The sequence below is a fragment of the Cucumis melo genome, chromosome 8, assembly GCF_025177605.1.
Source record: "Cucumis melo cultivar AY chromosome 8, USDA_Cmelo_AY_1.0, whole genome shotgun sequence".
Taxonomy (NCBI): domain Eukaryota; kingdom Viridiplantae; phylum Streptophyta; class Magnoliopsida; order Cucurbitales; family Cucurbitaceae; genus Cucumis; species Cucumis melo.
The window spans coordinates 30665466-30691527 of record NC_066864.1 but is presented as its reverse complement, the minus strand read 5'-3'; the positions used below and the strand labels follow the sequence as shown (position 1 = coordinate 30691527).

At 32.8% G+C, this 26062-nt stretch overlaps 4 protein-coding genes across 6 annotated transcripts; 2 read left to right on the top strand and 2 right to left on the bottom strand.

The window, feature by feature from the left end:
- Nucleotides 1-1422: 1422 nt before the first annotated feature.
- On the bottom strand, nt 1423-7751 carry LOC103489820 (phosphatidate phosphatase PAH1). 2 transcript variants are annotated; one of them, XM_051089266.1, is made up of 12 exons: nt 7474-7724; nt 6372-7240; nt 5712-6274; nt 5035-5621; nt 4864-4937; nt 4578-4662; nt 4419-4505; nt 3875-3947; nt 3560-3603; nt 3338-3466; nt 3152-3250; nt 1423-2332 (listed from the first exon to the last, which is right to left on the bottom strand). In XM_051089266.1, exons 3-12 carry the CDS (start codon nt 6163-6165, stop codon nt 2279-2281), a joined length of 1686 nt encoding a protein of 561 aa, XP_050945223.1. In that variant the 5' UTR covers nt 6166-6274; nt 6372-7240; nt 7474-7724; the 3' UTR covers nt 1423-2278. The 2 variants fall into 2 exon arrangements, with proteins under 2 accessions (XP_050945223.1, XP_008447352.2); XM_008449130.3 differs by having other exon boundaries at nt 5712-7240; nt 7474-7751.
- Nucleotides 7752-10110: 2359 nt separating this feature from the next.
- Nucleotides 10111-11948, top strand: LOC103489813 (protein CANDIDATE G-PROTEIN COUPLED RECEPTOR 7). The gene has a single exon (XM_008449121.3). The coding sequence runs from the start codon at nt 10344-10346 to the stop codon at nt 11658-11660; it is 1317 nt and encodes a 438-aa protein (XP_008447343.1). The 5' UTR covers nt 10111-10343; the 3' UTR covers nt 11661-11948.
- Nucleotides 11949-19737: 7789 nt separating this feature from the next.
- LOC103489795 (uncharacterized) lies at nt 19738-22459 on the top strand. Of its 2 annotated transcripts, none has more exons than XM_008449101.3 (5): nt 19738-20156; nt 20270-20348; nt 20448-20535; nt 20951-21055; nt 21937-22459. In XM_008449101.3, the coding sequence occupies exons 1-4, from the start codon at nt 19920-19922 to the stop codon at nt 21042-21044; spliced, it is 498 nt and encodes a 165-aa protein (XP_008447323.2). In that variant the 5' UTR covers nt 19738-19919; the 3' UTR covers nt 21045-21055; nt 21937-22459. The 2 variants fall into 2 exon arrangements, with proteins under 2 accessions (XP_008447323.2, XP_008447330.2); XM_008449108.3 differs by having other exon boundaries at nt 21948-22424.
- An 826-nt stretch (nt 22460-23285) lies between these two features.
- Nucleotides 23286-25873, bottom strand: LOC103489806 (uncharacterized). Its single transcript, XM_008449115.3, has 4 exons — nt 25581-25873; nt 25277-25452; nt 24353-24551; nt 23286-23718 (listed from the first exon to the last, which is right to left on the bottom strand). The coding sequence occupies exons 1-4, from the start codon at nt 25657-25659 to the stop codon at nt 23483-23485; spliced, it is 690 nt and encodes a 229-aa protein (XP_008447337.1). The 5' UTR covers nt 25660-25873; the 3' UTR covers nt 23286-23482.
- Between the last annotated feature and the right edge of the window lie 189 nt (nt 25874-26062).

Genomic DNA, 26062 nt, shown 5'->3' with positions numbered 1-26062 from the left:
TGAGAGCATTAGATATTTGTTACATAAAACATATAATAAAGAAGAAGGTTTTTCTTTTGATGGACAAAGAACATTAAATTAGAATGAAAATTACAACAAAAGATTAACTACTATTTAATAAAGCACGTTAGGTTTCCTTTTTCTATTTTGTCTTTTAACTTAAGATTATTATTTATTATAGTGTCATAATCAATTTAGTGACTTCTACATTTGGCAATTTATGTCTTTTAGTGCTTTAGTGCTTATATTAGGTTAATTATTGATATTTTTAAATGATTTTTTTTATCGAGAAATTCATAGAACAAAACTATTAAAAGACAAAATATATTATACTCGATTTTTATATGAAGTGTGAATATTTTATCAAATGTTCAATTTTTCACAATTTTCTCAAGATTACTAGTAAGAAAAGAAAATTAAATGAACTAGTTAGAATTTGATCAAGTGTTTCATGTTTTGTAAATACTTTCAACTTTTGTTATAATCGAAAACGATTCTTTTTGGTGAATTTTATTATAAATTTTGAAATGGAAGAGAAGAGAGAGAAAGGAAAATGAAATTAAGAACAAAATTATTATGATGATTAGAGATTCAAATCTATATATCTTTGTGAAATGAAAAGGGACGGTAATAGTTGCCAATTATAACAAAAGTTGAAAGTCAACGAGAACTTAGCCTATTCGAATGTATTAATATTATAACTACGAGGTTGGTGATTCGAATTTCCCTCCTCCCAAATGTTGTATTAAAAAAGATTCGTCACTTTTCATTTAAATTAATCAAACCTTTAGTATTTGAAATTACGAAAATTATGATGTCTATAATGATTTGGTAAATTTACATATTTGTTAACTGTTTGACAATTTTATGTTTCTAAATGTTTTTATACTAGTTAAAATTATCTTTTAATCATTCAAAACTAATTTTAACGATATGAAAAATTATCTAAAACTATACATGAAAATGTTATATTAACTTTGGGTGATTAAATCATATCTAGAAATAAACAATTATTTACGATCTAAAAATCACTCCTAAACATACACTTTACATTTTATCGTAGTTCCATTGATTTGACACTAAAGTGAGAAAATATATCCTCAACAAAATGAAAGAAAAATCACTAGTAAACTTAGAGTAGGATTAAAAAAAATGGTTACAAATATAACCTTTAGATTCAAAATATTAAAATATATAACACAACATTAAAAAAATTAATTATAAATACACAGCAAAACCTATCAAAATCTACAAATAAGTTGACTGACATACCATAAGATTTACTAGATTTTATTATATTTATAATTTTTAAAAAATGTTGATATATACTTAATTATTATTCATAAAATTTCTATTATAATTATAAAAAAAAAAAGTTAGGTTTGTAAATGTTTACTAAGTAGATTTCATACAAAAACAAAATGGACTAAGATGTATACATTTATGTGATTTTTGGTGTATTAATCTTAAAGTTACCCAAATGTTCTATTAACATTTTTTGTGCAAAGATACAAACTTATACAATAACAAGCTTAACAAAGTTCTCTCATGGAAATTCTGTAAGATTGATTTATTCTAAGAGGCCCAATTTCTTTTCACTTTTTGTTGGCGCCCTCCTCCTTGATCTCCTTGGAGAAATAACAATTTAAGATCAATGCTTCCTCCTCTTACCTTTTCACTGCTTCTTTCTTTTTTTATATACATGTGAGTGTTTAGACTCTAAAATGCACATTCGAACAACATGCCTAATTCTACAATATCTGGCTGTCGGTAAACTCATAAGATATTCTCACTTGTTCTTCATCTAGCTTTCAATCTCCATCTCACACTCGAATCTCATCTTGCTTCTCAGATCTTCATCTTCTTGTCCAACAATTTCCCGGAGACCATCGACAAAGGCCCACAAACAGCATGTGTGTGCACTTTTCTATCCACTTGACCCACAATTGCAATAGACTTCGGTGCTTCATGGTGATGCCTAAATCTCCAACAACCCAAATAGTGGGATCCTTCAAGGTGAAGAGGTCTGGTTCTTAATGAGGAAAAGATGGAAGAAGGAAGATGGTTAAAAGTGAATAGAGAAGAATGGAGAGGCCTAAAGGGGTATTTGTTGGTTGTTTTGATAAATTCACCCTAACAATGACGTGATAAATGTAAAAAGACTTTGGAGATTCCATTTGTGCCTCCCAGAACAGACCGTCTGTACGAAAATCCCTACCTAATGGTTAAAAGAAAAATTTGTTATCTCAAATTTGCCTAACTACTGTAGCTGGTGCTGCTAAGCAACCTCGGGTAAAGGCATTTTCCAATAGTTCCACTCGTTGAAATCTTCCTGCAAGAGAGAAACTAGTGATAAATTTTCTGAAAGAAAGTGTTTGGAAAGCGAATTTTAATAGAGACATGGTATGTATCGAGATTAAGTAGACTTGTTTTGATAACCACCATTTCGTTTTTAGTAACTTATAAACACAACTTAATTGTTTTCTAGCTGCTTTACATATGTTTTTCAAACATTTTGAAGCCTACGAAAAATGAATGGCACAACTTTAAAAGTAGGTAATTTTATATAATAAATTAATTCGGATTTGTTTCTGAATTTTGGATAAGAACACTAACAATTCCATAAGAAACATAAAATCTATTTCTACATAACACACTCAAGAAACATAAATTTGTGGTAAAGAAATTCTGGAGATAAAAACAAACACACTTTTCATAAGGGAAGACTCAAGACATAATCGAAGGCCCAACCATTTGATCTTTTCAATCAAAATTAATATATTTCTTCTCAATTCTTAATAATGAAATTCATACCGGAGTTTAATTCTTAACCAAATGTAGAAAACAAAAACTACATTTTTGAAAAGTTTTTTTTTTTAGTTTCCAAAATTTAGCTTAGTTTTTGAAAACATTGATAGAAAAGAGATAACAAGAAAACTAGATAGGGGTGTTAATAGGTCTAATTTTTAAGAACTAAAACTAAAAAACAAATAATTGTCAAGCAAAAGCCGAAATGATTATCAAAACAAAACCTCCATATTTGCGCCCAAGGAAATTTTATCCTTTTACCAAAGTAGCAACCACGCAACTATATTTTCATAAAGGTATTTTGTCACAATTAAAGATGCATCCAAACATATGCTTATCATACCTGTTCGACAGACGACACTGGCGGAAAAATTTCGTTGACGAGTGCAAGCAAGGACTTGTATGATTTCGGGTTGTTGCTATGGCTGTTCATCACCTCTCCCTGCAAAGAAGGTACAAATTTTGAGGATGAAAATGGAAGTAACAGAGTTGGTTTTAAATCATAGACTGAAACCAGGTCAATATATACCTTAGGATTGATAATAAATATTTTGCCTTTAGGGATCCCCATCTTCAAGTAACTTAGCTCGTCGGTATCTCGGTTACCGAAGCCAGCGTAGAACGGGTTATGATCAGAAGGGAAAAGTCTTCTAATCTCCTGCAGAAAAATGGGAAGTTTAAGAACTAGTATACAAAAAAACCGTTTGAACGTAAATTCAAAGTTGCAACATTTTTCATCCTTTTCATTTACCTCTAAACAGGCAATCTTAAATTCATGAGGGGTTCTTCTAATAACTGTTCATCATCGAAAAAGAAACAAAGTAAGTGCAACAGGAATATTGACAGAAAGCCGAATGATAATGATTATTATTAAACTAACAAAAAAATGTCAAGGTAGAAACATCAGGAATGATAATGATTATTAGGAGTGGGGGTACCCCTGTGTGGCTACATCCACGTTCCAATGTCAAACCAAGAATGTAAATGTTATTCTATGTTCGAAACAACATGTGGGAAACAGTCCATCTAGAGACATGGCCGCTTGCACTAATGAGAAATATTTTACCTTCACGATATAACGAAGGAAATAGTCCATCGGGAGAAATGACGACTGGGCCATCAGGTAAAGCTTCTCCATCCTAAAATGGTAGATCAATTCATTAGTTCATCAGAAAGACTGCAAATGAAGATAGGAAAACTAGAGAACCATGAGAAAAGCAATTTGAATTATAAATCTTGGTTGTTCACTTTAGAAGCTATTTGACAATTTTCAGTGCAAGATATTTCTCAAAGTTGGGATGTTTTTATTTATCTTGATTTTGTTTTGTTTGGCTTTGTTAATGTTTCTTTTCAGTTTTTTTCTTCTATGGTTGTCATTTGTTTTCTTTTATCGTTTCTCTATCTCATTTTTCTATTTTGATCTTTGTATTTTAGTCTATTGGGGCATTAGCTCTCTTCATTTTCTTAATGAAAAGTCTCGTGTCCTAAAATATACATATAAATCTTCGTTTAGGCCAACTAAACATTCCCATTGTCCATTTTACTCTCAGAAAGCTAGAGACTCATCAGAAAGATTCTTAGTGGCGTTTCAATCAATACAGATACAATACCTGTTTTAGGTTGAGCAAAAAACTTCGAGTTAAATACGCCTGAACGATTGCACGAGCACTCAAAAATAGTAGTTGATATCCATTACTCTGTAGTAAAACATATATCACAGTGAATAACTAACACTTGGGTAGTTTGAATTATTAAGTGTGAATATACACCTTAATAGCCGAGAAAAGTTTAGCAACCCCAGATTGTGTCCAATCCATTCCAACCAATGGCATGAATTGGCCTAAGACATCAGACCTGAGAAAAATGCATGCAAAAGCACCGAGTTATATTCATTATCCAATTAGTCACAACACAGTTGAAGACAAGAATTCTAAACATTTGAAGTTATAAATGAGAATAAGCAATCCTGAAAAAAAGTTACAAATTATGATAAGTTGATTTACACTAAGCAAGTTATAGAGGGATTTGCTCATTAGCCATAAAATTTGGCCTTACTTGGTTATTGTCCCATCGACATCTGAAATTACAATCCGTGCATTCCACTTCCACAAGTAAATATGAGCATCAACCTGAAAACACATCCCGGTTTAGAGCAAGTATAGGGAGCTTCACAAGTCAAAGATATATACATAGACTAAAAAGAATATGTACTAGACAATGAAAAACCTTTTGCACTCCAAGAACCTTTGTAGGAAAGGTGAATTTGATCCTATTTTGACCTTCTTTTAATTTCAAAGAGGCTATCTGCTCGGTAGTAGGAATATATGTCCTCAAAATTCGTTTGCGAGGAGTATCGATATCAAGTTGGGACGTTAGGGTTGGACTATGGAACTCAGATTCTGTGTCAAGAAACACCTCCTCGTTAGATGTGTCATCGCCATTGAGCTGAATTTTTTTAACCCTCTGGAATGGGGTAGACCACAGTCTCCATCTATTTCCAGATGGAGTGGAGATATTCTCAGCTTCCTCATTTTCAGACCTAGTTGAGTCATCTTGTTCCACGGGAATCGAATCATTAGGATCCAAAGGTAAATTCATTCCAAATGTTGCCATTCCCAGCAATACTGGAGCCACTTTATCCCAATGCCAGTACCGCCCTCGGAATCGAATTACTAGATTTTCATTTTTTATAATTGATGTGGCAGAGCTTCCAAATTCCTGAGCAGATACACGATGAGCTTCAAATGCTTCAGCAGCAGCACTCAATCCCATATCCGAATAAAGTTTACTTCCACAAAGTGAAATTTCAAACTCTGTTTGTTATTGGCATAAAAATGGATTATACAAATACTCTATATGAATGAATCAGCTGATGAATTACTAAGCCAGAAAAAGAAGCTTACTCGTGGTTTGTAGACAATCTATCCTTCCCTCCGACGAACAAAATTTTGGAAGCTCACATTCATATTCATCATCAAGGATGGATCTTTCCAATCCTCCATCTTCTTGATCAATTGCCTCAATCTGATCATTCTTCACTTGGGTGTTATCACTGTCAAAATAAACTGAAGGGTCAGTTTGATCCATATGTTTCGAGTTTGTCATCTTCCCAGTTGGGATGCCTGTAATAGGTAAATCAGGAGACGAACAGGAGCTCAAGGCATCACAACCACTTAGTTGGGATGACTCAATGTTGACGAATCTAACACCATGCGCTTCTACAGTTTCGTCGACTCTCGGAGGATTTTCAATGCCTTTGACTTCTGAAATATCAGCCACCGATGAAGATGTGGCATTTTCTGAATCTAATTGACCACATTCTGGTAATTCCATACAGGAATTAGAAACCCGATCCATGTCGCCTCCAGAAGTAATATTCACATGGTTTTGTGAATGAAAAATATGTTCCTCATCTCCTTCACAAACTTCCAGCTGGTACTCGAAAGCTTCAGTATCATTGTTGGCACTGCAAATGTTATACAAATCAACATCACTTTTGGATGCATTTAGATTATTACAATTACAAGGCCGAGAATCTTCCCCATAATTGAACTTCTCATTACCTTCACTAAAATCCATCCGATCACTGATAGCATATTGATTTTGAAGTGGAGTTAGTTGCACTTTCTTTGTAAACTTTTCTGAGGCTGAGAAATAAGTTGACACATGACCATCCACACTCCCTAAGACTTCCGACTTCTGATCGTAAGATTTTACAATTTTTATATCCATATCTCCATTTAACCTGTCATCTAAAATCTCAACCAAATCTTCCAATGGAGGCTGCTCATCTGGGAAACAAAATCTCCGCTCGCCATCAGATTCTGCCCTTTCAGAGTACAATGTACGCGATTCATTTTGCATTTCCACATTGATATCGCCCCTACTATGTTCTTGTATTTGAGAGTCAAGAACATCCTGGTTCCCATTATTCTTGCAATCACCATTTGTCTGATCATCTAAAATTGAATTGTTCATAATACCATCGCTTCCTTCACTCGAATCAACTTCACTTCTAAAATAGGCCTCGCCCGAACTATCAAGATACATATGAAAATCAGCCTCGACACCATTAACAGTTATACGAACCTTCTCCGCACCCTTGAGCACGCCCTGAAACTTACCGAATTGAACATGCCACGGTGTACTCCGAAAAGATCCATCTCGTTGCTGAACAACAATTACATCAATAGCTCCTCCAAATGGATGGAAAGGCACAGCAATGGCTAAAACACCTTGAGAGATTAAATTGCCAACTCTTCCCACTACATTCATCATGCCCAACTCCAAGAAACTCAAACCAAATTCCCAGAAACACCAAGAAGAAGTCAAGAACAGCACACTTTCTTTCAATCAATCAAAACCCCTCGTAAGTTACTCCAAATTTCAACTCCCAAGTTCCTCTAATCCAATTCCCATTTCTTTAACTTATCTGCAAGACATCCCCAAGATAAATCAAACACTAACTAAAACAGAGGATTACCTCATTTCAAGAACATAAACTCACAACAGCCATTTATAGACTAAAAAATCCATGCATGCGAGTAGATACAACAAAACCCAGAATTCAATTTCGATTCTTGAACATCCAAATGATGAAAAGTTAAACAAACATGCCACAAATTTACCCAATACCCAGAAAATTTCAAAGATTTATGGACTCACCAAAAGAAGAAAACCCAACAAATGTGCTCAAAATCCTCTGATAATCAAAGAAGTGGAAGAACAAACAAGCCAAGAACTCGAACTCAAAGCCTTTTCTTCTTTACTGTCCTACCAATTGAATGCACACGAGTTTTTGGTGGCTTCTTCAGAGTTTGAACTTTAATTGATATATCGACTGGTTGGTAATAAAGAAGGCGGAGGAAGCTTTCAAAGAGGAAGAGACGTGGACGAATAAATAGGTAATGATGGGAGATTTGGACTAAAATGGGGCTGGTTTTTGTCAACATTACGAGATTAGTTTCGGTAAAGTGATGTAATTTGGAGAATTTAGAAGGATAGTTTAGAGATTTAGGGAAATGCCTGGCGGTTTCTTTAATGTTTCGGTTCTGGCATTTTCGACTACGTTCGTCAAGGTCAACACCAGCCACGTATCCAACTTCGGTTCAAAATTTATTGATAAACGTTTGACCTTTAGTTAGGAAAGAGTAAGTATATAACTATTGCTCAATAATGATATGGATATAAAAATAAGGACATACCTATTTTTCAAAGATTAGTATCTAAGTTGTTATTGGTAGTTTGGAGAAGTCTAAACAAATAGATTGCGTACAAAAGAGTGTAAGGAAGTTCAAAGGGACCCATTGAACCTATTAGAGGCTCAAATAAATGGAGCTTTGAGATTCTAACGAAGACGTAGAGGACTTTTTGGGAGAGTTTAGAGGGACTTAAAAGACCTAAAAGGATTCTAGAGAAAAACTCACATAATATGATGGTGTAATCGGCATATTGGACTTCTAAGGGGAGTCCCTTAATTTTATGTTTTTTATAATTTTTGTTAGTACATATACATAGCGCTCTCATTAAATGACAATGAAATGAAATGAGTAACATATCTATCTTATTAAGGATTTGATGTTCCTTGTTGGGATTCTCAACTTTCCTGAAATACAAATTTATGATTATCCATTATTTTAGTATGCACCAAACTCAATCAAATCATAGAATTGTTGGTGTCGAACATATAAGTCGTAACTCTTGAAAGATGTAGTCATAATGTGATCAATTGAACTTTATACAATATAGATAATATGTTTAATTTGCAACGAAGAGTTTGATCAAGCAAGAGTTGGTGGAAAAGAAAACTATTTGAAAAATGATTGTGGCATTTAACAACTCTTCAAAGGTGTGAATGCCTTTCAGGGTAAAACTAAAAATAAAACCACAAAGATTTATATATTTAAAGTGAACAAAATCGTACTACTAGAGATATTTGGAAAGATGGTATCCCTAACAAAACTCTGTAACTAATTTGATAGTAATCAAACATGTACTTCTCTCGTATTGAAAATTCCTATTCTCATGCTATTTCAATTAATATGTAATACATAAGTTTGAATCTTCTGCTCCATTTACTATAAAAAAAAATATTAATATATACATTCTCATTTCAATCAAAATAGAAACACTATAATTGTTCATGGATAAGTTATTGGTTTAGCTAAAATTTCGTTGTTGGGTTTGGAATTTGTGACTTTATTTATATAAAAAAAAATTGTTGGTGTATTTCTAGTTTTGATTTATATTTTTAGTTCAACTAACCTCTTTTAACTTTACCACAAGTCAAAAATGCATTTATTATTTATTGAAGTTTATAACTCAAAATGAAATAAACAATATAAAAATTAAATATTGCACATATGGAGCTTTTTCAAAAAATAGAAACAATTAACAAATTATTTATCTATTATAAAACAAAATTACTAAAAAATAAAATTAAAATATTTTATTTTTTACAATTTACGTTCTTTCGATACGATCGTTGCATGAATGAGAGATCAAACATTCAATAAATATTGTCATCGATTCATAACTTTGCTTTTGGTATTATTTCAAAAGGCCTTATATCAATGGAGATAGTTGCCCTCATTTATATACCCAAAATCATTTCGATGTGGGACTATGGTCGGATTAACAAATGTGTATGAACATTTGTAAGCCAATTTTTATTGTTTAATTGTTATTTTGCAATATATTACATGGTAGATATTTAAATTTAAAATAAGTGAATTGACTTTATACATATGACTCTAAATTCTAATTTTGGATAAAATGAAAATATTAAAAAAAATTAAAATTTGATCAATTTGGATCAGAAAATTCAAAAAAAAAAATTCGAAAACAAAATTCATGTTTTCTACCAATAAAGCATAATTCATGTTGCTAAGCAACCAGACCTCGAGTTATTTTTTGAAAAAAATGCATACTCACCTGTAATAGCTAATAAACTTTTATTAAATTATATGTATAAAAAATTATTGTAAATGATAAAACTAATAAAAAATATTTATATATATAATAAAATTTTAAATTATATCAATGATAGACTAATGAATTATTTTTCTATATATGAAAATATGTATGATATAGACATATTAATAGGATTTTAACCTTTTGATTTTTGTATAGTGAAGTCTTTTAAAAATGATAAAGAGGCATAAAATGAGTTATATCAACTAATCAAATAAGTTTGAGTCCATAAAATTATAATAATTTCATATCGTTGGACTTGATTGGCCTCCCTGGGTAGGGTTAAAAAGAAGAACCGACAATGTTGGGTCAACCACAAAAAGGACGACGTCGTTTCAGCCCCATGCCGGCAAGATCTGAGGTGAGGCGAGGGTAGTTCCGTCAAATCACATACTTAACCGTTCAATTCACGCCAGCGTCACATTCTTCACCCGCCCCCTCCCCTCCCCTCCCCTCCCCTCCCCTCTTCCTTCTAACCGTCCTTTATTCATTCCTTCATTCCTTCTTCACGAAGCTCGCTGTTGAAACTCTTCCCTCGGGGCGATCTCCGGCGGCATCCCAAAATGGCGAAATCACCCTTCCGCCTCCCTTTCCTCCTCCTCCTTCTCGGCCTCCTCGCCGTCTCCTCCACCGCCGAGATCAAATCCCTCAAGATCTCCTCCGACAACCGTCCCATGATTCTCTTCGAGAAATTCGGTTTCACTCACACCGGTCAGGTCTCCATTTCCGTCAAATCTGTCGCTGTTGCTACCTCCCTTGCTGAAACCGATCCTTCTCGCCTTGGATTCTTCCTCTTATCTGAAGAATCGCTTCTTCAGGTTCTTCTCGAGATCCAGCAAAACCCTCAGTTTTGCGTTCTTGATTCCCATTACATCCAACGTCTATTTACCTTCCGGGATCTCTCTCCCCCACCACAGAGCTCGTTTAGCCATTCTTATCCTGTTACTGCACCCAATGAATACAGTCTTTTCTTCGCTAATTGCGCCCCGGAAACATCGGTTTCTATGCTGGTTCGAACGGAGGTTTTCAATTTGGACCGCGATGGTTCCAAGGATTACCTCTCCGCTGGTCTTACTCAGCTCCCTTCGCTTTATTTTGTGTTTTCTCTTGCCTATCTTGCCTTCTTAGGGCTTTGGATCTATGCGGGTATCACGAATAAGCGCAGCGTTCACAGGATCCACTTGTTGATGGGTGGATTGTTGTTGATGAAAGCGTTGAATCTCATTTGTGCTGCTGAGGACAAGCATTACGTCAAAATTACAGGAACGCCTCACGGTTGGGATGTGTTGTTCTACATCTTTCAATTTATTCGGGTTGTTTTGCTTTTCACGGTGATTGTTTTGATCGGAACTGGATGGTCCTTTTTGAAGCCGTTTTTGCAAGAGAAGGAGAAGAAAGTGTTGATGATTGTGATCCCACTTCAAGTTTTGGCTAATGTTGCCTCGGTTGTGATCGGCGAGACTGGGCCATTTATTAAGGATTGGGTCACTTGGAATCAGGTTTTCTTGTTGGTGGATATCATATGTTGCTGTGCCATAATTTTCCCCATTGTTTGGTCGATTCGATCTCTTAGAGAGACATCGAAAACCGATGGGAAAGCTGCAAGGAATTTGGCAAAGCTCACTCTTTTCAGGCAGTTCTACATTGTTGTGATTGGATATTTATATTTTACACGAATTGTTGTTTTCGCACTCAAGACCATTGCAGCATACAAGTATCAATGGGTGAGCAATGCAGCTGAGGAGATTGCAAGCCTTGTCTTTTACATGGTGATGTTCTATATGTTTAGGCCTGTTGAGAGAAATGAATACTTTGTTCTCGACGAGGAAGAAGAAGAAGCTGCAGAGTTGGCTCTGAGGGACGAAGAATTTGAGCTTTGAAATGGGTATTGAAGAGTATTTTTCTAGTTCTTATTGCCATATTTTTCTTCTGCCATACAAATGCAAGTGATATAGCTGTTTTACAAATAGAAATTGTTGAAGTCGGGTCCGCTGCTCATTTTGCTGATGTTTTTTCTTTTTGTTTTGCCCTCCTTTCAACTCGTGTAGAAACTTGAAATTGTTCTCTGCTTTTTGATATCCATGTTTATTTTTCATGTCATGCTATTAGTGACTGTCACTTATAGAGTTCGCTCAAACATGAAATGTTGAAAGCCTCTTTATTCTGTTCCTCTGTTGTTATCTTCTTCTTCTTTTCCTTCTTATGGTTGGAAATCATGAATTAGCAGGCAATTTGGTTAACTTTTGGTCACGGTCGAGGTCGAGAATTCACTGTAAAATGGTCTGTCAAGTTTGTAGTTGCAGGGGAAGTTAACAGACCCGAATGGCCTTTTTGTTGCTTGATGTTGGAAGTGGTATCTATAAAATCCTTAACTTGTATCTTTTAACTTTACAATCCTATATGTGTGCTTGTAATTTCCTAGTTTGGCTTTTCTTTTATTTTTTATTTTTTCCCTTGAAGGCATGTTTGGGAGTAATTTCAAAACAGTTAAAACCATTTTTATTATATTCAAAATCACTCTCGACTTTGATCCTTTAAAATCAATTTAATTTTTGGTTTATCACTTTTAAACACTATCTTCATACCATCTTTTGATTTAAAGCATGTCATGTCAAATTGGATTTTAACCATTCCATTCCAAACAAAATCACTCCCAAACAAACTCCAAATCTCTTTCGGGTGCAGATTCTTGGTGGTGTGGAAAGTATTTTATTTTGCTCTTCATTGAGTTTTTCTCATTCTGCAGAGTTCGTTCGTTTATTTTATGTTTGAGCTGAAAATTGTTCTTGTTTTCTTCCGTAAATGGTCGGTGTGGCCACTGGGTTCGTTATTAGCTAGAATAATGAAACAAGTTTTGCTGTTAAAATCCTTTTTCGTCTTTCTAGGTTTGAGGCCATATTTAGGTAAGAACAACAAGCAAGAGTTTGATAGAGGATGAGTTGATGCTTTTTTTCCTTTTTAGTTCTGGAATTCAAAGCTCTCACTTTTAGAATGTAAGGTTATATAGAGATAGGTGGATGTTCGTTGCTATTTTCTTTGATAAATTTTGTCTAAATCTTATCGTGGTATGTGGCAATCATATTTCTTAAGATGTGGAAAAGAGGCAAGGGAGGAAATATTGGGGTAAAACTACATCACCTAGGTATGAACATATGCTTTTATTTATCTTCTGTAGTTATACAAAAAAAGAATTATCCATTGTATCTTGAATTTGTATGAAACAACATTCCAACTTCTGGGGAAAGATATTCTATGGATTTCTTCAACACCGATACTAATTCTTGTTCAAGAGTGTTTCTAATTCTAACCATGTAGAGATGAAGAAGGTTATTTAGGAATAATAAGTATACTATAAAATTGAAGGGAATCTATCGTCTTCCTTATTTTATTTAGTATTGGTTTATTCGAAAACAAGTTTCTTAACTAAAAAAAACATCTAATTAAGCTAATGTGAATAAGTTCCAACGTAAAAAATCAATTATTGAGAAAAAAACTGTTTAAGAGTAAATTTTGAAAGTATTTCCAGAACCATTTTAGATGGATTGTGAAATACTTCATTTCTTTTTTTTTTTTCTTCTTCTTCTTTTTTTTTTTTAAATAAACACGTGAAGAGTTTAGACAAAACACCTTCTAAAAAAAATATTCAATTTCCAATAGAATTGAAAATAATGTCCATTCAAAGATCAAACTTTGTTGGATTTCAAAAGTCCACTTCTTCATGGTCACTTTCTGGCTTCTTCAGTTTTCACTCTTAAAAAGGTCAAGCACATGCAAAGTATACTTATGAATTAAGATATAGCTAGCTTGGTTATACCTACTGGAAATACACCTCAAAAGAGTTTATTGAGCTAAAATAGTTAACTGAAAATACACTCAAAGAGTTTAAGAAGCTAAAATAATAAATGAAGTCTTCCAAGTACTTGCCAAACTGTGTTATTAACAACAATTTTATTCTCAACTTCAAACCTGCAAGTGTTGACCTCCAAACCTCCCAATGCCAATTAACCTGTTCGGTAACAAACCAAAGGTAAAATGTGTTTGAGAGTGCTTTAAGTACAATTTATTTTGTAAAATTAGTTTTTAAAACAACTAAATTTAATGATTTTCATATATTTAGAGGTGATTTTTCAATTATTATTTTTTCTTTCAAAACTTAATTAAAGTTACCCAATTATTCAAGACTGTATTTTGTTTTATTTTATTAACAATTAATTCCTTAAAATTCAATTTTATTTTAAAAGTGTTTTTGACGAGATAAGTGATTTTGATCCCCTTAAAATCACTTCTTAACCCACACTTAATTTTATATATGAAAACTGAATGAGTTACTATATTTGATTTAATTTTTATATAAAAAAAATAAAACAAAAAAATTATTAATGAAAAATTGATTAAAGTAGCATACTTTGTTTTTCGTTTTCAAGAGTCAATGCTACCCTTTGACTTTTATTTTCAAGAGTTAACACATTCTTTTAAAACTAGTAAAACCCTATTTTTCGGTCGAGATTGACTAAGGAGATTTTTCCAAACTATTAAAATCTTTCCAAATCTTATTATTTTTATTTCAAAAAAAAAAAAATATTCAAATCTTCTCGAATCTTTTAACTATTCTTATCAATTTCTCCAACTATTTATGGTAAATTACATTCTTCTCTTCTTCAACCCAGGATTAGTTAAGATTTGACAGGAAAATCAAACTTATTGGAATCGAAAGAATAAGGAATGTAAAGAGAAGGAAAGTATGAGGGAAGCCATGCGTGAAGATTGAGCTTAATGAAAGTTGTTTCTGCTGCATGCTTTTCTTTTAAATTTAAATCAAGATTCTTCAATTATTGATTATCATTTGAATTAAATATTCTTTGATTAAAGATTATGGATTTGAAATTTTGTTTTTATGGAAAGTCGAAAGAAGAAAAGAAAATTATAAAAGTTTTTAAATTCACCGTTTTTCCTTCAAGGGGTTATTTCATTCACGACCTGCAACCTTCTTTTCATTTGATAAAATTCATTGAGCCACTTATTAATGATTAAAGTGTTACGAAAATTTGATAATTTTTTAAAGAATTAAGATATTGATTTTGATATAAATTTCAATTATCTATTTGAAAGGCCACGAATTAAGTTAATATTCTAATCCTTGATTAAAGGAATTAAAATCTAATAAAAATTACGATATTGTCGAAAATCTAATTCATCATAAATCTAATTAAATTTTAGATTTTAATGATTTTCGAAATATTGCATATATTTAATTTACGTTGAAATTGAAGATTATGAATTAATTATAATTTATGTGTGATGTATATATTATGTTTTAAAGTATCAATTTATCCTAATGATTTTAAATTATGCATTAAATGAGAGTTTTAACAAAATTATTTGCAATATTAATATTTTTGCAAATTTTACTATTAAAATCGCTTGGAAATTATGTTATTCGATATCTATATGTTAGGAATAATTTGTTTGTCACCAAAGTGACCAAATTAGTATGTTATATAGATAACAAATTAAACTTAATTCGTTAAAAATAAAATAAATCTTTTATTTCTCTTATTATGAAAAAGAAAATCTTTTATTTTTCTTATCATAGAAAATTTTTATTTTCTTATTATGAAAAAGAAAAATAAAATAATATTATGAAAAAGAAAAATAAAATAAAGAAGAAATGATCTTTCATTTTTTTTTTATTATGAAAGATAAAATTTTTTATTTTTCTTATCATGGAAAATCTTTTATCTTCTTATTATAAAAAATATATATAAAGAAAAGGAAGATAAAGATATCATCCGGAGATAATTTATCCAAAATAATCATATTATCAAGATCAGAGTTTTCCAAGATTCAGTTTTTGTTATTTTTTTTATTTAAGGTTATCCCAAATTTAATTACGTTTTTAATTACTCCATTAATGTTATCTACTTTTCATGATTGAGTTGCTTAAATTTAAAATATAATAAATATGGTACAATAAATTATGTTTTATTGTCCCTTTTGTATTATGTTTAAGTCACAAATAATTTAAAGCATGTATTTGTTTGTGATTATTTGATATCTATAGTATAAATAATTTGTTAGTCACCAAAGTGGCCAAATTAATAAGTTCAATAGATATCAAATTAAAGTTAAACTCAATTACTCATATTCATGTGATGCTGATGAATCATATTATATTATGAAATATAAAGATATTATTATGAGTATATTGATTTTCATTATTATAAAACATTTAAATTGCCCAAAGATAATTAGTAGTTTTATAATTTTGAATCTTATCGTGGTTAATTTGAATTGTTTTATTATGATGTCTATGTTATGAACAATTTGTTAGTCACCAAAGTGGTCAAATTGGTAAATCTTTAGACATCAAATTAAAGTTTATTCAATTACTCATGTTCATCTGATGCTAGTGAATGAGATATTATGAAACATTAATGATTTGTCGTGAGTGTATTGATTTTCGCTATTATAAAACATTTAATTTGCCCAAAGGTAATTAATAGTTTTATAATTTTGAATCTTATGCGGGTTAATTGAGGTGTTTGGTTAGATATTATTAGTATATCCAAAGATAACTAATGTATCTAATTTGAGCATTTAAATTACCAATTATATGAAACTAAATCTAGCATCAGTTAAGTGTAAATGTTGTACATTGTTTTGCCTTCTAAAGAAGAACTTCAATGTATAAGTTAATGATTATTTAATATTATCTGAATCAATATTGTATTTTTATGTTTATTTCTCAAAGCAATAATGTATAAGCATATCTACTTTTGTAATTGCATCATCTATTCCCGTTTCTATTCATTCGCATGCTACATCTATAATCAAGTTTAATGGACTCAATTTTTCTGATTGGTGCAAACAAATCCAATTCCATCCTGGAGTTTTGGATCTTGATTAATTGGCACTCTTAAGTGAGAAACCTGCTGCACTTACTTCAGCTACTAGTAGTGACGAGGATAGATCTTTCTATAAAGCTTGAGAAAGATCCAATAAATTGAGCCTAATGTTTATGCGAATAATTATAGTAAACAATATCAAGTTCGCAATTACAATATTGAAAATACCAAGGATTTTATAAATTTATGGAAAATATGATGAGAAAGCAATTTTTTTGACTTTCTAAATTCCTAGAAAGTCATGGTATAGGTGCTCAATACACAGTACCAAGAACACCGCAACAAAATGGTGTTGCAAAATGACGTAATATCATACATTAATGAATGTGGTTAGAAGCATGTTAATTAATTTGTCTTTACCTGTGTCCTTGTGGATGTATGCATTAAGAACCGCTTAATATTTATTAAACATGATTCATAGTAAGTCAGTTCTAAAGACATCTTTTGAATTGTGGACAGTAAGGAAACCTAGTTTAAGTCACCTACATGTTTAGGGTTGTTAAGCATAAGTAAGAATTTATAATCCACATGACAAGAAACTGGATTCAAGAACTACAACCAATGATTTCTTCATTGGTTATCTAGAAAACAAAAGGGTATAGATTTTATTGACTTAACCATAGTATGTCAATAGTTGAAACTGGAAATGTGAGATTTATTGAGAATGACGTAATTAGTGGGAGTTTGGTATCACGTAAAGTGAAAATTCAAGAAGTTAGGGTGGAAATTCATTCATCTATAACTTCTTCTCAAGTTGTAGATGATGTAGTTGTTGACCCTGTTAACAATCCACAAGAAGAACAAATTAATGGTCAAACACCACATAATGATGTTATAATAGATGAACCTCTAACAGAGTGACCACGAGAAATAGAGTTAAGAATATCTATAAGACAAAGAATATCAGCTATTTCTGATGACTGTGGTTTTATCTGCATGAATCAAAATTTGACTTAAGCATTGATAATGATTAAGTTTCGTTTTCACAGGCCATTCAAGGAGATAATAATGACTAATGGTTAGATGTCATGAAAGAAGAGTTAAAATACATGAATGATAATGAAGTCTAGGACCTCGTAGAATTGCCTAAAGAAAAGTAAAAGAGTTGGGTGTAAATGGGTCTTTAAGACCAAACTTGACTCAAATGGCAATATCGAACAACACAAGGCTTGACTTGTTACCAAATGTTATTCTCAGAAAGATGACATTGACTATAATGAGACCTTTCTCTTATATCGAAAAAGTACTCATTAAGAAGTATTATGGCTTTAGTAGCTCATTATGATTTAGAGTTTCATCAAATTGATGTGAAAACTACTTCTCTAGATGGAAATTTAGATGAAAAAATGTTCATGGATCAACCAGAAGGTTTTATGGTTGAAGAAAAGGAACATATGATGTGATACCATCACATCTTTTGGTTTTAAAGAAAACATTGTTGATCAATGTATATACCTAAGAATCAGCGGGAGTAAGTCTAGTTATTATCCTTGGTCTATATGCTTACTTACAAGAAATCCAATCATCTTCAGGTGATTGGATATTTAGATTCAAATTTTGTCGGATGTGTGGATACAAATCCACTTTTGACTATATGTTCCTATTAGCTGAAGGAGCAATTTCATGAAAAAGTGCGAAGTAGTGTATTGTTGCTACATCCACTATGAAGGTTGAATTTGTAGCATGCTTTGAGGCTACGATTTATGTTTTATGGCTGCAGAACATTATCTCAAGACTTGGAATTATCGACAATATTGCCAAGCCACTGAGAATTTATTGTGATAATTTTTCGGTAGTTTTCTTCTGAAAGAAAAAACGACAGGTATTCTATAAAGGTGCTAAACGTATGAAGTTAAAATACTTTGTTGTTAAAGAAGAAAAGTTCAGAAACAAAGAGTGTCAATCAAACACATTAGTACTAAACTTATGATTGCATATTTACTAAATAAAGTATTGCTACCATAGACATTCAATGATCATGTCAAACATGTGGGCATTAGTAGATATTATTATTTAAATCAAAATTATGTTATTTGACACTTTGAGCTCATTTATTTATTGTTTCTGATTTTATCTTATGGTTTTGTTCTTATGATTAGTATATACATAAAAGAATTATGTAAACCAAACAGGACATCGTCTTTGATAAAGACACTTATTGTTGGACCATTATTAATTATCTTTATTATAGATCATGTTAATAGAAGAATTATTTCAGTGATACATGGAAGGGAGTATGTTAATGTAATGATGTATGACCGCCATGATCCTTCAGTAGTTTCTTTGCCTTGACACGATATGTTATGAAGTTTAATTTTGCGCATTATGTCTATGAACGTCTATATGGTAAATAATGTCAATGGGTCAAGTGGGAGAATGTTAGATTTATTCTTAAATATAATATTATCATTAATGTGTCCCAATTGAATTATATATTATTTATCCATTTTTGGTGGTGTTTATAAATAGAACCTTAGGGATTGATCCTCTCACTGCCTCATTAAGTAGTTTATTCTTTCTATCACGAAACCTAAATTAAGTCTAAAGGAAGGCAAGTGAGAAAAACACAATTTCTCAAGAAGATTATTATGGATCAAGGTGATCAATGTATTTTGTTCTTTAACTAAATTCAATTTGTAAAATTATCTCGTTCAAAGATCTTGGCAATTATTGTTATATACAATGTTAGGATTTTATTGTATAATCATGAAACTAAAGTTTACAAAAATCGCCTTTAAAATGTTACAAACCAAAGATCAAAATTGAAAGGAAAAATTGAAAGAGATAGAATGCTTTGGAAATAAGATTGTAATTTCCACATTTTGGAAGAAAATATGTTAGTTTTTTTCTAAATCTTCCTTTAGATCAGATGTTAAAAATTCATTCATTGGTTTAGTCGTGATCAAACTACTATTGAGGTGAGTTGTGTTAGGATGTATGAGTGACCGTCGTAGATAATAGTGGGTACTTATCATAAAATATAATTCCAAATAATATAAGTGGTAATGTTTGTTTGTATAAATTAGTTCAACTTTTATGATCTGTACATTGAAAATCTGATTTCACCTGCCATTGGAGCCCTAAATTGAAAGTTTGAAATTGTTCTCTCTCTCTCTCTCTCGCTCTCTTTTTGTAATTTGTCCAAAAACCATTTTAAAAATTTATAGGAAAAATCTCTTTATCCGAAGTCGACTTCGGTCTTTAGACGAAGCTTATCTAAAAACTCCAAACACAATGTACCTGGCGGTGGCTCCGCCTCAAGTCACCGTGACTGCCGCTCGCAAACCGAAGAAAATTGCGACTAAGGATAGTAAGACCACCCAAGGCCGGAATACCAACGTAGGGTTCGGGGGAAAACGAAAGGAGCAACTATGGCAGTGCATCGAGGGGTGCGGCGCCTGCTGCAAGCTCGCCAAGGGCACGTCCTTCGCCTCGCCTGAGGAAATCTTCCAGAATACTTCCGATATAGAGGTTCTTCAATTCATTTCATCATCGGAATTATATCTCGGCTGGAATTCTTCTAGAACTATACTGTGATTTTTTCAGAATTGATTGATATGGATAGTTTACTTTATGAATTTCAGCTCTATAAAAGCTTGATTGGCGTAGATGGATGGTGCATTCACTACGAGAAGACCACGCGTAAATGCTCCATTTATGCGGGTAAGATTTAGCCATCTGCAGCTTCCAGTTCTGATTTCTAATGCTGTGCAGGAAACATGAGGCTTATGTATCCTAACTATTCTCCATTAATTTTCACAGATCGCCCTTATTTTTGCCGGGTAGAGTCTCCTGTGTTTGAGAAGCTATATGGAATCAAAGAAAACAAGTTCAATAAGGCTGCTTGCAGGTCTTCTCATAAAACCTTGTTATCTTTGATTTTGCTTTTTGATAATTCAAGTTCAAGGGTAGATATAATGCTTTTTTTTTCTGTAAGAATTTCAACGTTCGAACTCAAAGAAAGGTGGGAGTAGATGCCCACAGCACTTTGATTTAGGTCATATTGTGATGAGAGCAAACATTGAAAATACTCGATTATATTTAAATACTATTTTGGTCTCTACTCTCAACTGGAGTACGTCAATTAAATGTACTTTTTGAAAGAAAGGACTAAATTCAACCAATTATTTTCACTTTTAAATCAACTAAAAGAAAATTATTCTTCTAAAGTTCTACTCAAGTCGCTAGGGAAAGCCTCAATGCTTTCTAGGATACCAAATTCTTGTAAATGCTGTGGTTTGGCTAATTCTTCAGCTTTTCTTCAGTAGCTGCAGGGACACTATAAAAGCAATCTATGGTTTCTCCTCTAAGGAATTGGAGAACTTCAACAAAGCAGTTCAAAGCTCTGAATCTGTGTAAAAGGCTCAAAGGTCAAATATCTTTCTTATGGATGATCTCAAGTATTCTTATAACATGCTTTTATGTTGATTGGAAATTGGAATTGCATATAATATCATCATCCTTTGTACTCTCCCTACCGATCATCTCAAATCACCAATTTATAGGGTTGATTGGAAACTTGTCCATACAAACATAGCACCACAACAAACTTAACATTTGGTGGATGGCCTTAAAACTTCACGTGTGGAAAGAGCCAAAACCCAGTATAGACTCTGCAAAACCTCCTTGGTTATCCTTGATTCATCACAAAGTAGGACACCAAATGGAGGAGGGAGATAATAAAAATTTGTAAAAGTAGACATTTTTTAAAAGAGTTTTTCTTGTAATCCTTGAGTGTTCACGTAAAAATATTATTTTCCATAAAGGATAAAGTTGTTATTCCTTATAAAATCACTAAGGAACACAATAATAATGACTCTACTATTCATTCACTCACAAATTCTTAACAGCCTGTTCATTTCTACAAACTTGGGATGAAGGATTTTAGACGCAAGAAAGAGGATCCTTCTCTTGTTTAACTCGTGTAAAATTGCTAACCAAGCAGATTTTGTTGCTCAACACTCATGGCATGTTTTAGATTGATTTTAAAATAATTAAATCATTCTTGTCATGGTCAAAATTGTTTCATAACATGTCTTAAATCATTCAAAACCATTTCTTATTTGATTTTACAATTATGTAAGTTACTTTCATATAGATTTTGAACACAACAAAAGTGAGATTAATCATTTCAGAATTACTACCAAACATGTCCTTTGTTCCCATTTTTGATCCAGCACATTTGTAAAATGAAGTCAATATTGTTGAGATTTGAAGCCATAAAATGATGTACTAACACAAATTCGTGCAGTGCATGTTCAGGGTCTCAAGGAGCAAGCTTCAACATAACACTGCACTTCAGACGATAAGAGAAATGGTGTATGCCACATGATAGGCACTATGGAGACGGTCTGCACAAAGAATATCTCTATTCTCTTCTCTACCAGAAAGCTAAGAGGAAAAGGAATTCTTATCCAGCAGTTGGAGGCAAATTACTTTCTTCTTCTTCACTTTCAGTGAAAGGAATTAGATAAAGATACTTTGACAACTAACATGGTGATACCTTTCCCTTTTATATATTATATATTTTTATGCTTTTTACCCTCCCCCCAAAGAAAGCTGCTAAGAATATTCTCTTGGGTAAGCTAAAAATGTTAGATATCTTAATCCATCCCTTGCTTCAAAGATGTTCTAAAAGATGTTAAAACGTACGTCCTGTGTCTTAGTACGGTGTAAGGAGATTGTATGAATGTTTTTCTGGATGGAAATGAACAATATTTTGCACTATTTCACATTAAATGGTTGAAGGAAGAAAAAGAAAATGATGTTGAATATCTTGTAAGTTTCCATATACCAGAATCTATATATAGAATAGCTTATATAGTGATTTTGAAGAGAATATGTTTTTTAGATTACAATGGAATCCACTACAAATATGGTTCTCTTTTTTCTCCTTTCCAAGTTTATATATAACAGGTAATCTAAGAGCATACCCATTGTCGTAGTGTGGCCTTGTCAGAGCTTTGAATGTCAGATATGATTTACAATGGGTCCGACTCCATTGGCCTGCTCATGCTAAATGCAAACGACTATGACTACTCTATAGCAGAGTTCGGTTTCATGAGCCAACATCAGTCTGATGGAGACCCAATTGGAGACAACCCTGAGAGTGAACAGACTTACCACAGTTGTTATGGGTGGCCGTCGAATGAAGTCGAACCCACGGATCTCTTCTTCAATTGTGAATACCCTTATGGCAATCAAAATGGCTGCATTAATGAGAGTACAACAGAACTCATTCTTTACCAGAATGAGAATCAACTTGAGGATTATAATGGTGATTCTAGAAACTTGTACTACGAATTTTCTTGGGATTGCCTTCGGTTTTGGTTTGGACTTGGGGAAGAGGAGCAAGGTCAGGAACGTAATGGGCAAGAATTGACACCTGAAAATGACTGCAGATCAGATGCTTTGGCACTCCTAGAAGCCATCCTGGGGAATTGATATTGCCATATCACTTTTTACTTTTCATCAAATACCAATTTGATTGAATGCAATGTAACCAGAGTTCTTTATTTCTTTCCAAATGTTCTTTTACCAGAAATAATAACAAATTTTCCCCAATTTATTACATCAAAGTAAACAAAATCCAGACAGTGATTAAAGAATAATGCCGAAACTTCATGATGTTATTTCTATTCTAACCCAAAGGTTACACAAAATGTGTTTCAACTGGTTAATGCCTCTAACGAAGAGGCCAAATGTCTGAATTTTTCTATTTCGATGTGTTTAAAAAAATAATAATATAAATGAGTGTTTCTGTACATTCGTATCTTTTTCTTTTAGTATACCAACTTTCAAATTACATCGCTAAGGCCCAATTCATCTTCAATGTCATCCCCATCTTCAAACAGCTTTAGAAACCTGGCTTGATCTTGCTGTCTTCTCTTTTTTTGCCAATATTTGTAACCAACCACCATCCCAAGAATCAACACAATGGAAGCTACTATACTGATAACTATGATTACAGCAGCATGCATTCCCTTTTCTCCCCCATCCGTAGACGAACTTGTACTGGAACTTGTACTGGTAACTGCAATAATCAAGTAACCAATTTAGGATAAGAACACATGGACAAGTCGATAGAGCCACAGTCAAAGATTCATCCAAAATAATTAAGAAGCAGTAGCACAAGACTAAATATTCTCTTGGTGTTCTCTCCGAAAAAGTGAATTATATAGTTGCATTAATCTAATCCAATCTAAGTAAAAGAGGCAAAATTAAAAGGAAACAAAGAAGAGATGCAGAATTTGAAGGATTCTAAAAACGACAAAGCTTCTACGTTTCCATCCATGTAAAACAATTCAAATATCCAAGAGAACATATCAGAATGTAAAAGTATGTGAATGCCAGAAGGAACATCATTAGTAGACGAAGGAAATATTATCGTGAGTTTAGAAGGGAACAAATTTCTTCTGAACTTTATAACTCACCAAAATTCTCAGAATCAAAAGCAGTTGAAATCTCCACCTAGGGCCAATGTTTGGATTGGCAGACTTAGAAAGTCAATTTCAACACATTGGAATATGCTGTACGAAGGCAACATCAAACATGCTCTTGAGCATTGCTTAGAAAGGCAATCTATACAAGCTCTTAATTCATTGTATGACGTGCAATATTAATTCAACTAAGCGCAGGGTAGTAAACTATAGTATATTACAACTCACCATTGGAATATGCTGTGCACTGCAAGCATAAAAAAGTGGCATTGAACTCTTTTGGATTGAATCGTACATATTTTCCAGCAGGAGATGTAAAATCAGATGGACAAAACTCCCATTCTTCAAATACATCATCAGATTTAATACTGTCCTCTTCATAGAACCCACATCGCTTACACTTTTTGCTTTTAAATTCAGTCAATGGCTGAAAACACAGAGATAATATTTCAACATTGGAACCAAATCAATAATGGTAAATATTGCCATTTGTTACTGTGTATGTTGTATGCGATCCCCTTTTATTAGAGACATCAGAACATAATTCCTCACCCTCAGTACTTTGGTCAAGTTTTTTTCTACACAAAGAGTCCAAAACGTCTTTCATCTCACTGAAACATAGACTCCTGTCCTATAGCTATGCTATTATCCAATTTGTGTGAAGAACTTCAATCATTATATAACTAGAAGCAAACAGGACAATTTGGTTCCACAAGTGTTTTTTGTTCTTTAGGCATGTTTGAAAGTGATTTTGAATAAAGTGTGTTCGGGAGTAATTTTAAATCTAAATCTGATAAAAGTATAAATCATTTTGCAAACGTGCCCTAAGTAATTGGTCCAAGTCACTTTATCCATGCTTAAGATCACTATAATACTCTAAAACGTGCTTTTTTTTTCTCTGGATAAAACACTTTAAAACATGCTATTAATTATTCAAAATCAAATTTAATGCTAATGTTAAAATCAAACATTAAATTGATTTTGAAAGATATAACGGCATAATTTTGAGCTCCAGAAAAATGACCAACTCCCAAACATGCCCTAGCTCATTCAAGTGAAATTAGAACACCAAATAAAGTTGACAGGAAAAGAAGAAAAGCTTGGGAAAGCTAAAAAAAATGTTCACAACGAACTCATTGAAAGAACACAAACCTGCCATGATTCTTCACCATTGAAGCTATATAAAACATGCTCTTTCTGTACATCAGGCAATGTCGTCTTATTTCCCCCTAGACAGTGAAAATAAACAGTTGGTTTCGCTGCTAACCACTCGTGCGTCTTGTATATTACAATGGAATCAAGCGTAACAACAGCCGATTCAGCACCCCCTGAAATCATTCCAATATTCAATCCCCAACTTCAAAATTGCAAATAACAACAAACACAAAAACCAAATCGAAGCAAGAACAGAAACAAATAAACCACAATTTTTATATCTATTTCGAACAAATTTTACCTGAATGGCAGCTTAGGAATGTCCAAAAAAGAAGAAAAAAAGCTAACACTCTGAATTTCAGAGTACACCGAATCGGCATATCGCGAATCAAAATTTTCTGAAAACCCTAATTGTAATCTCGGTGAGTTTTCGAAACGACGAGATCGATGAGAGAGCCGGTGAGATAAGGCGGTGGCCGACGGCGGAAGTTTTTAAACTCCGATTCAATTAAACAGAAGCTTCGAGGTTATGGCGATTTGGCTCCTTTGCGTGCGAATGGACCTGTGGGGTTGTGGAAGAACTGGGGAATTTTGTGTCTGTGACACGCTTACACCAACCAATAAGTGATAACGAGCCAGATTTGTGCCACGTGTTGAGACATCCACGTCATTAGGTGAGGGGTGGTGGCGTGGCGTGATCTAGAAGGCTAGGATTTTCAGCAATAACAGAATGCGATTTGCCGTCGATTCGTCGGTCCTAGTATGGAACTGCTGTATTGGATT

Excerpts from the sequence above, each read along its gene's own strand:
- LOC103489820 (XM_008449130.3), bottom strand. The coding sequence starts at position 7,086 with ATGATGAATGTAGTGGGAAGAGTTGGCAATTTAATCTCTCAAGGTGTT. Across the intron at positions 4,506-4,577 it reads AACTTTTCTCGGCTATTAAG|AGTAATGGATATCAACTACT; the intron begins GTGTATATTCAC and ends GTTTTACTACAG. Across the intron at positions 3,467-3,559 it reads TTAAGATTGCCTGTTTAGAG|GAGATTAGAAGACTTTTCCC; the intron begins GTAAATGAAAAG and ends ATTTTTCTGCAG.
- LOC103489813 (XM_008449121.3), top strand. The coding sequence starts at position 10,344 with ATGGCGAAATCACCCTTCCGCCTCCCTTTCCTCCTCCTCCTTCTCGGC.
- LOC103489795 (XM_008449101.3), top strand. The coding sequence starts at position 19,920 with ATGTACCTGGCGGTGGCTCCGCCTCAAGTCACCGTGACTGCCGCTCGC. Across the intron at positions 20,349-20,447 it reads TAAATGCTCCATTTATGCGG|ATCGCCCTTATTTTTGCCGG; the intron begins GTAAGATTTAGC and ends TAATTTTCACAG. Across the intron at positions 20,536-20,950 it reads TTCAATAAGGCTGCTTGCAG|TAGCTGCAGGGACACTATAA; the intron begins GTCTTCTCATAA and ends GCTTTTCTTCAG.
- LOC103489806 (XM_008449115.3), bottom strand. The coding sequence starts at position 25,659 with ATGCCGATTCGGTGTACTCTGAAATTCAGAGTGTTAGCTTTTTTTCTT. Across the intron at positions 25,453-25,580 it reads ATTCCTAAGCTGCCATTCAG|GGGGTGCTGAATCGGCTGTT; the intron begins GTAAAATTTGTT and ends GAATGATTTCAG. Across the intron at positions 23,719-24,352 it reads GTGCACAGCATATTCCAATG|TTACCAGTACAAGTTCCAGT; the intron begins GTGAGTTGTAAT and ends TGATTATTGCAG.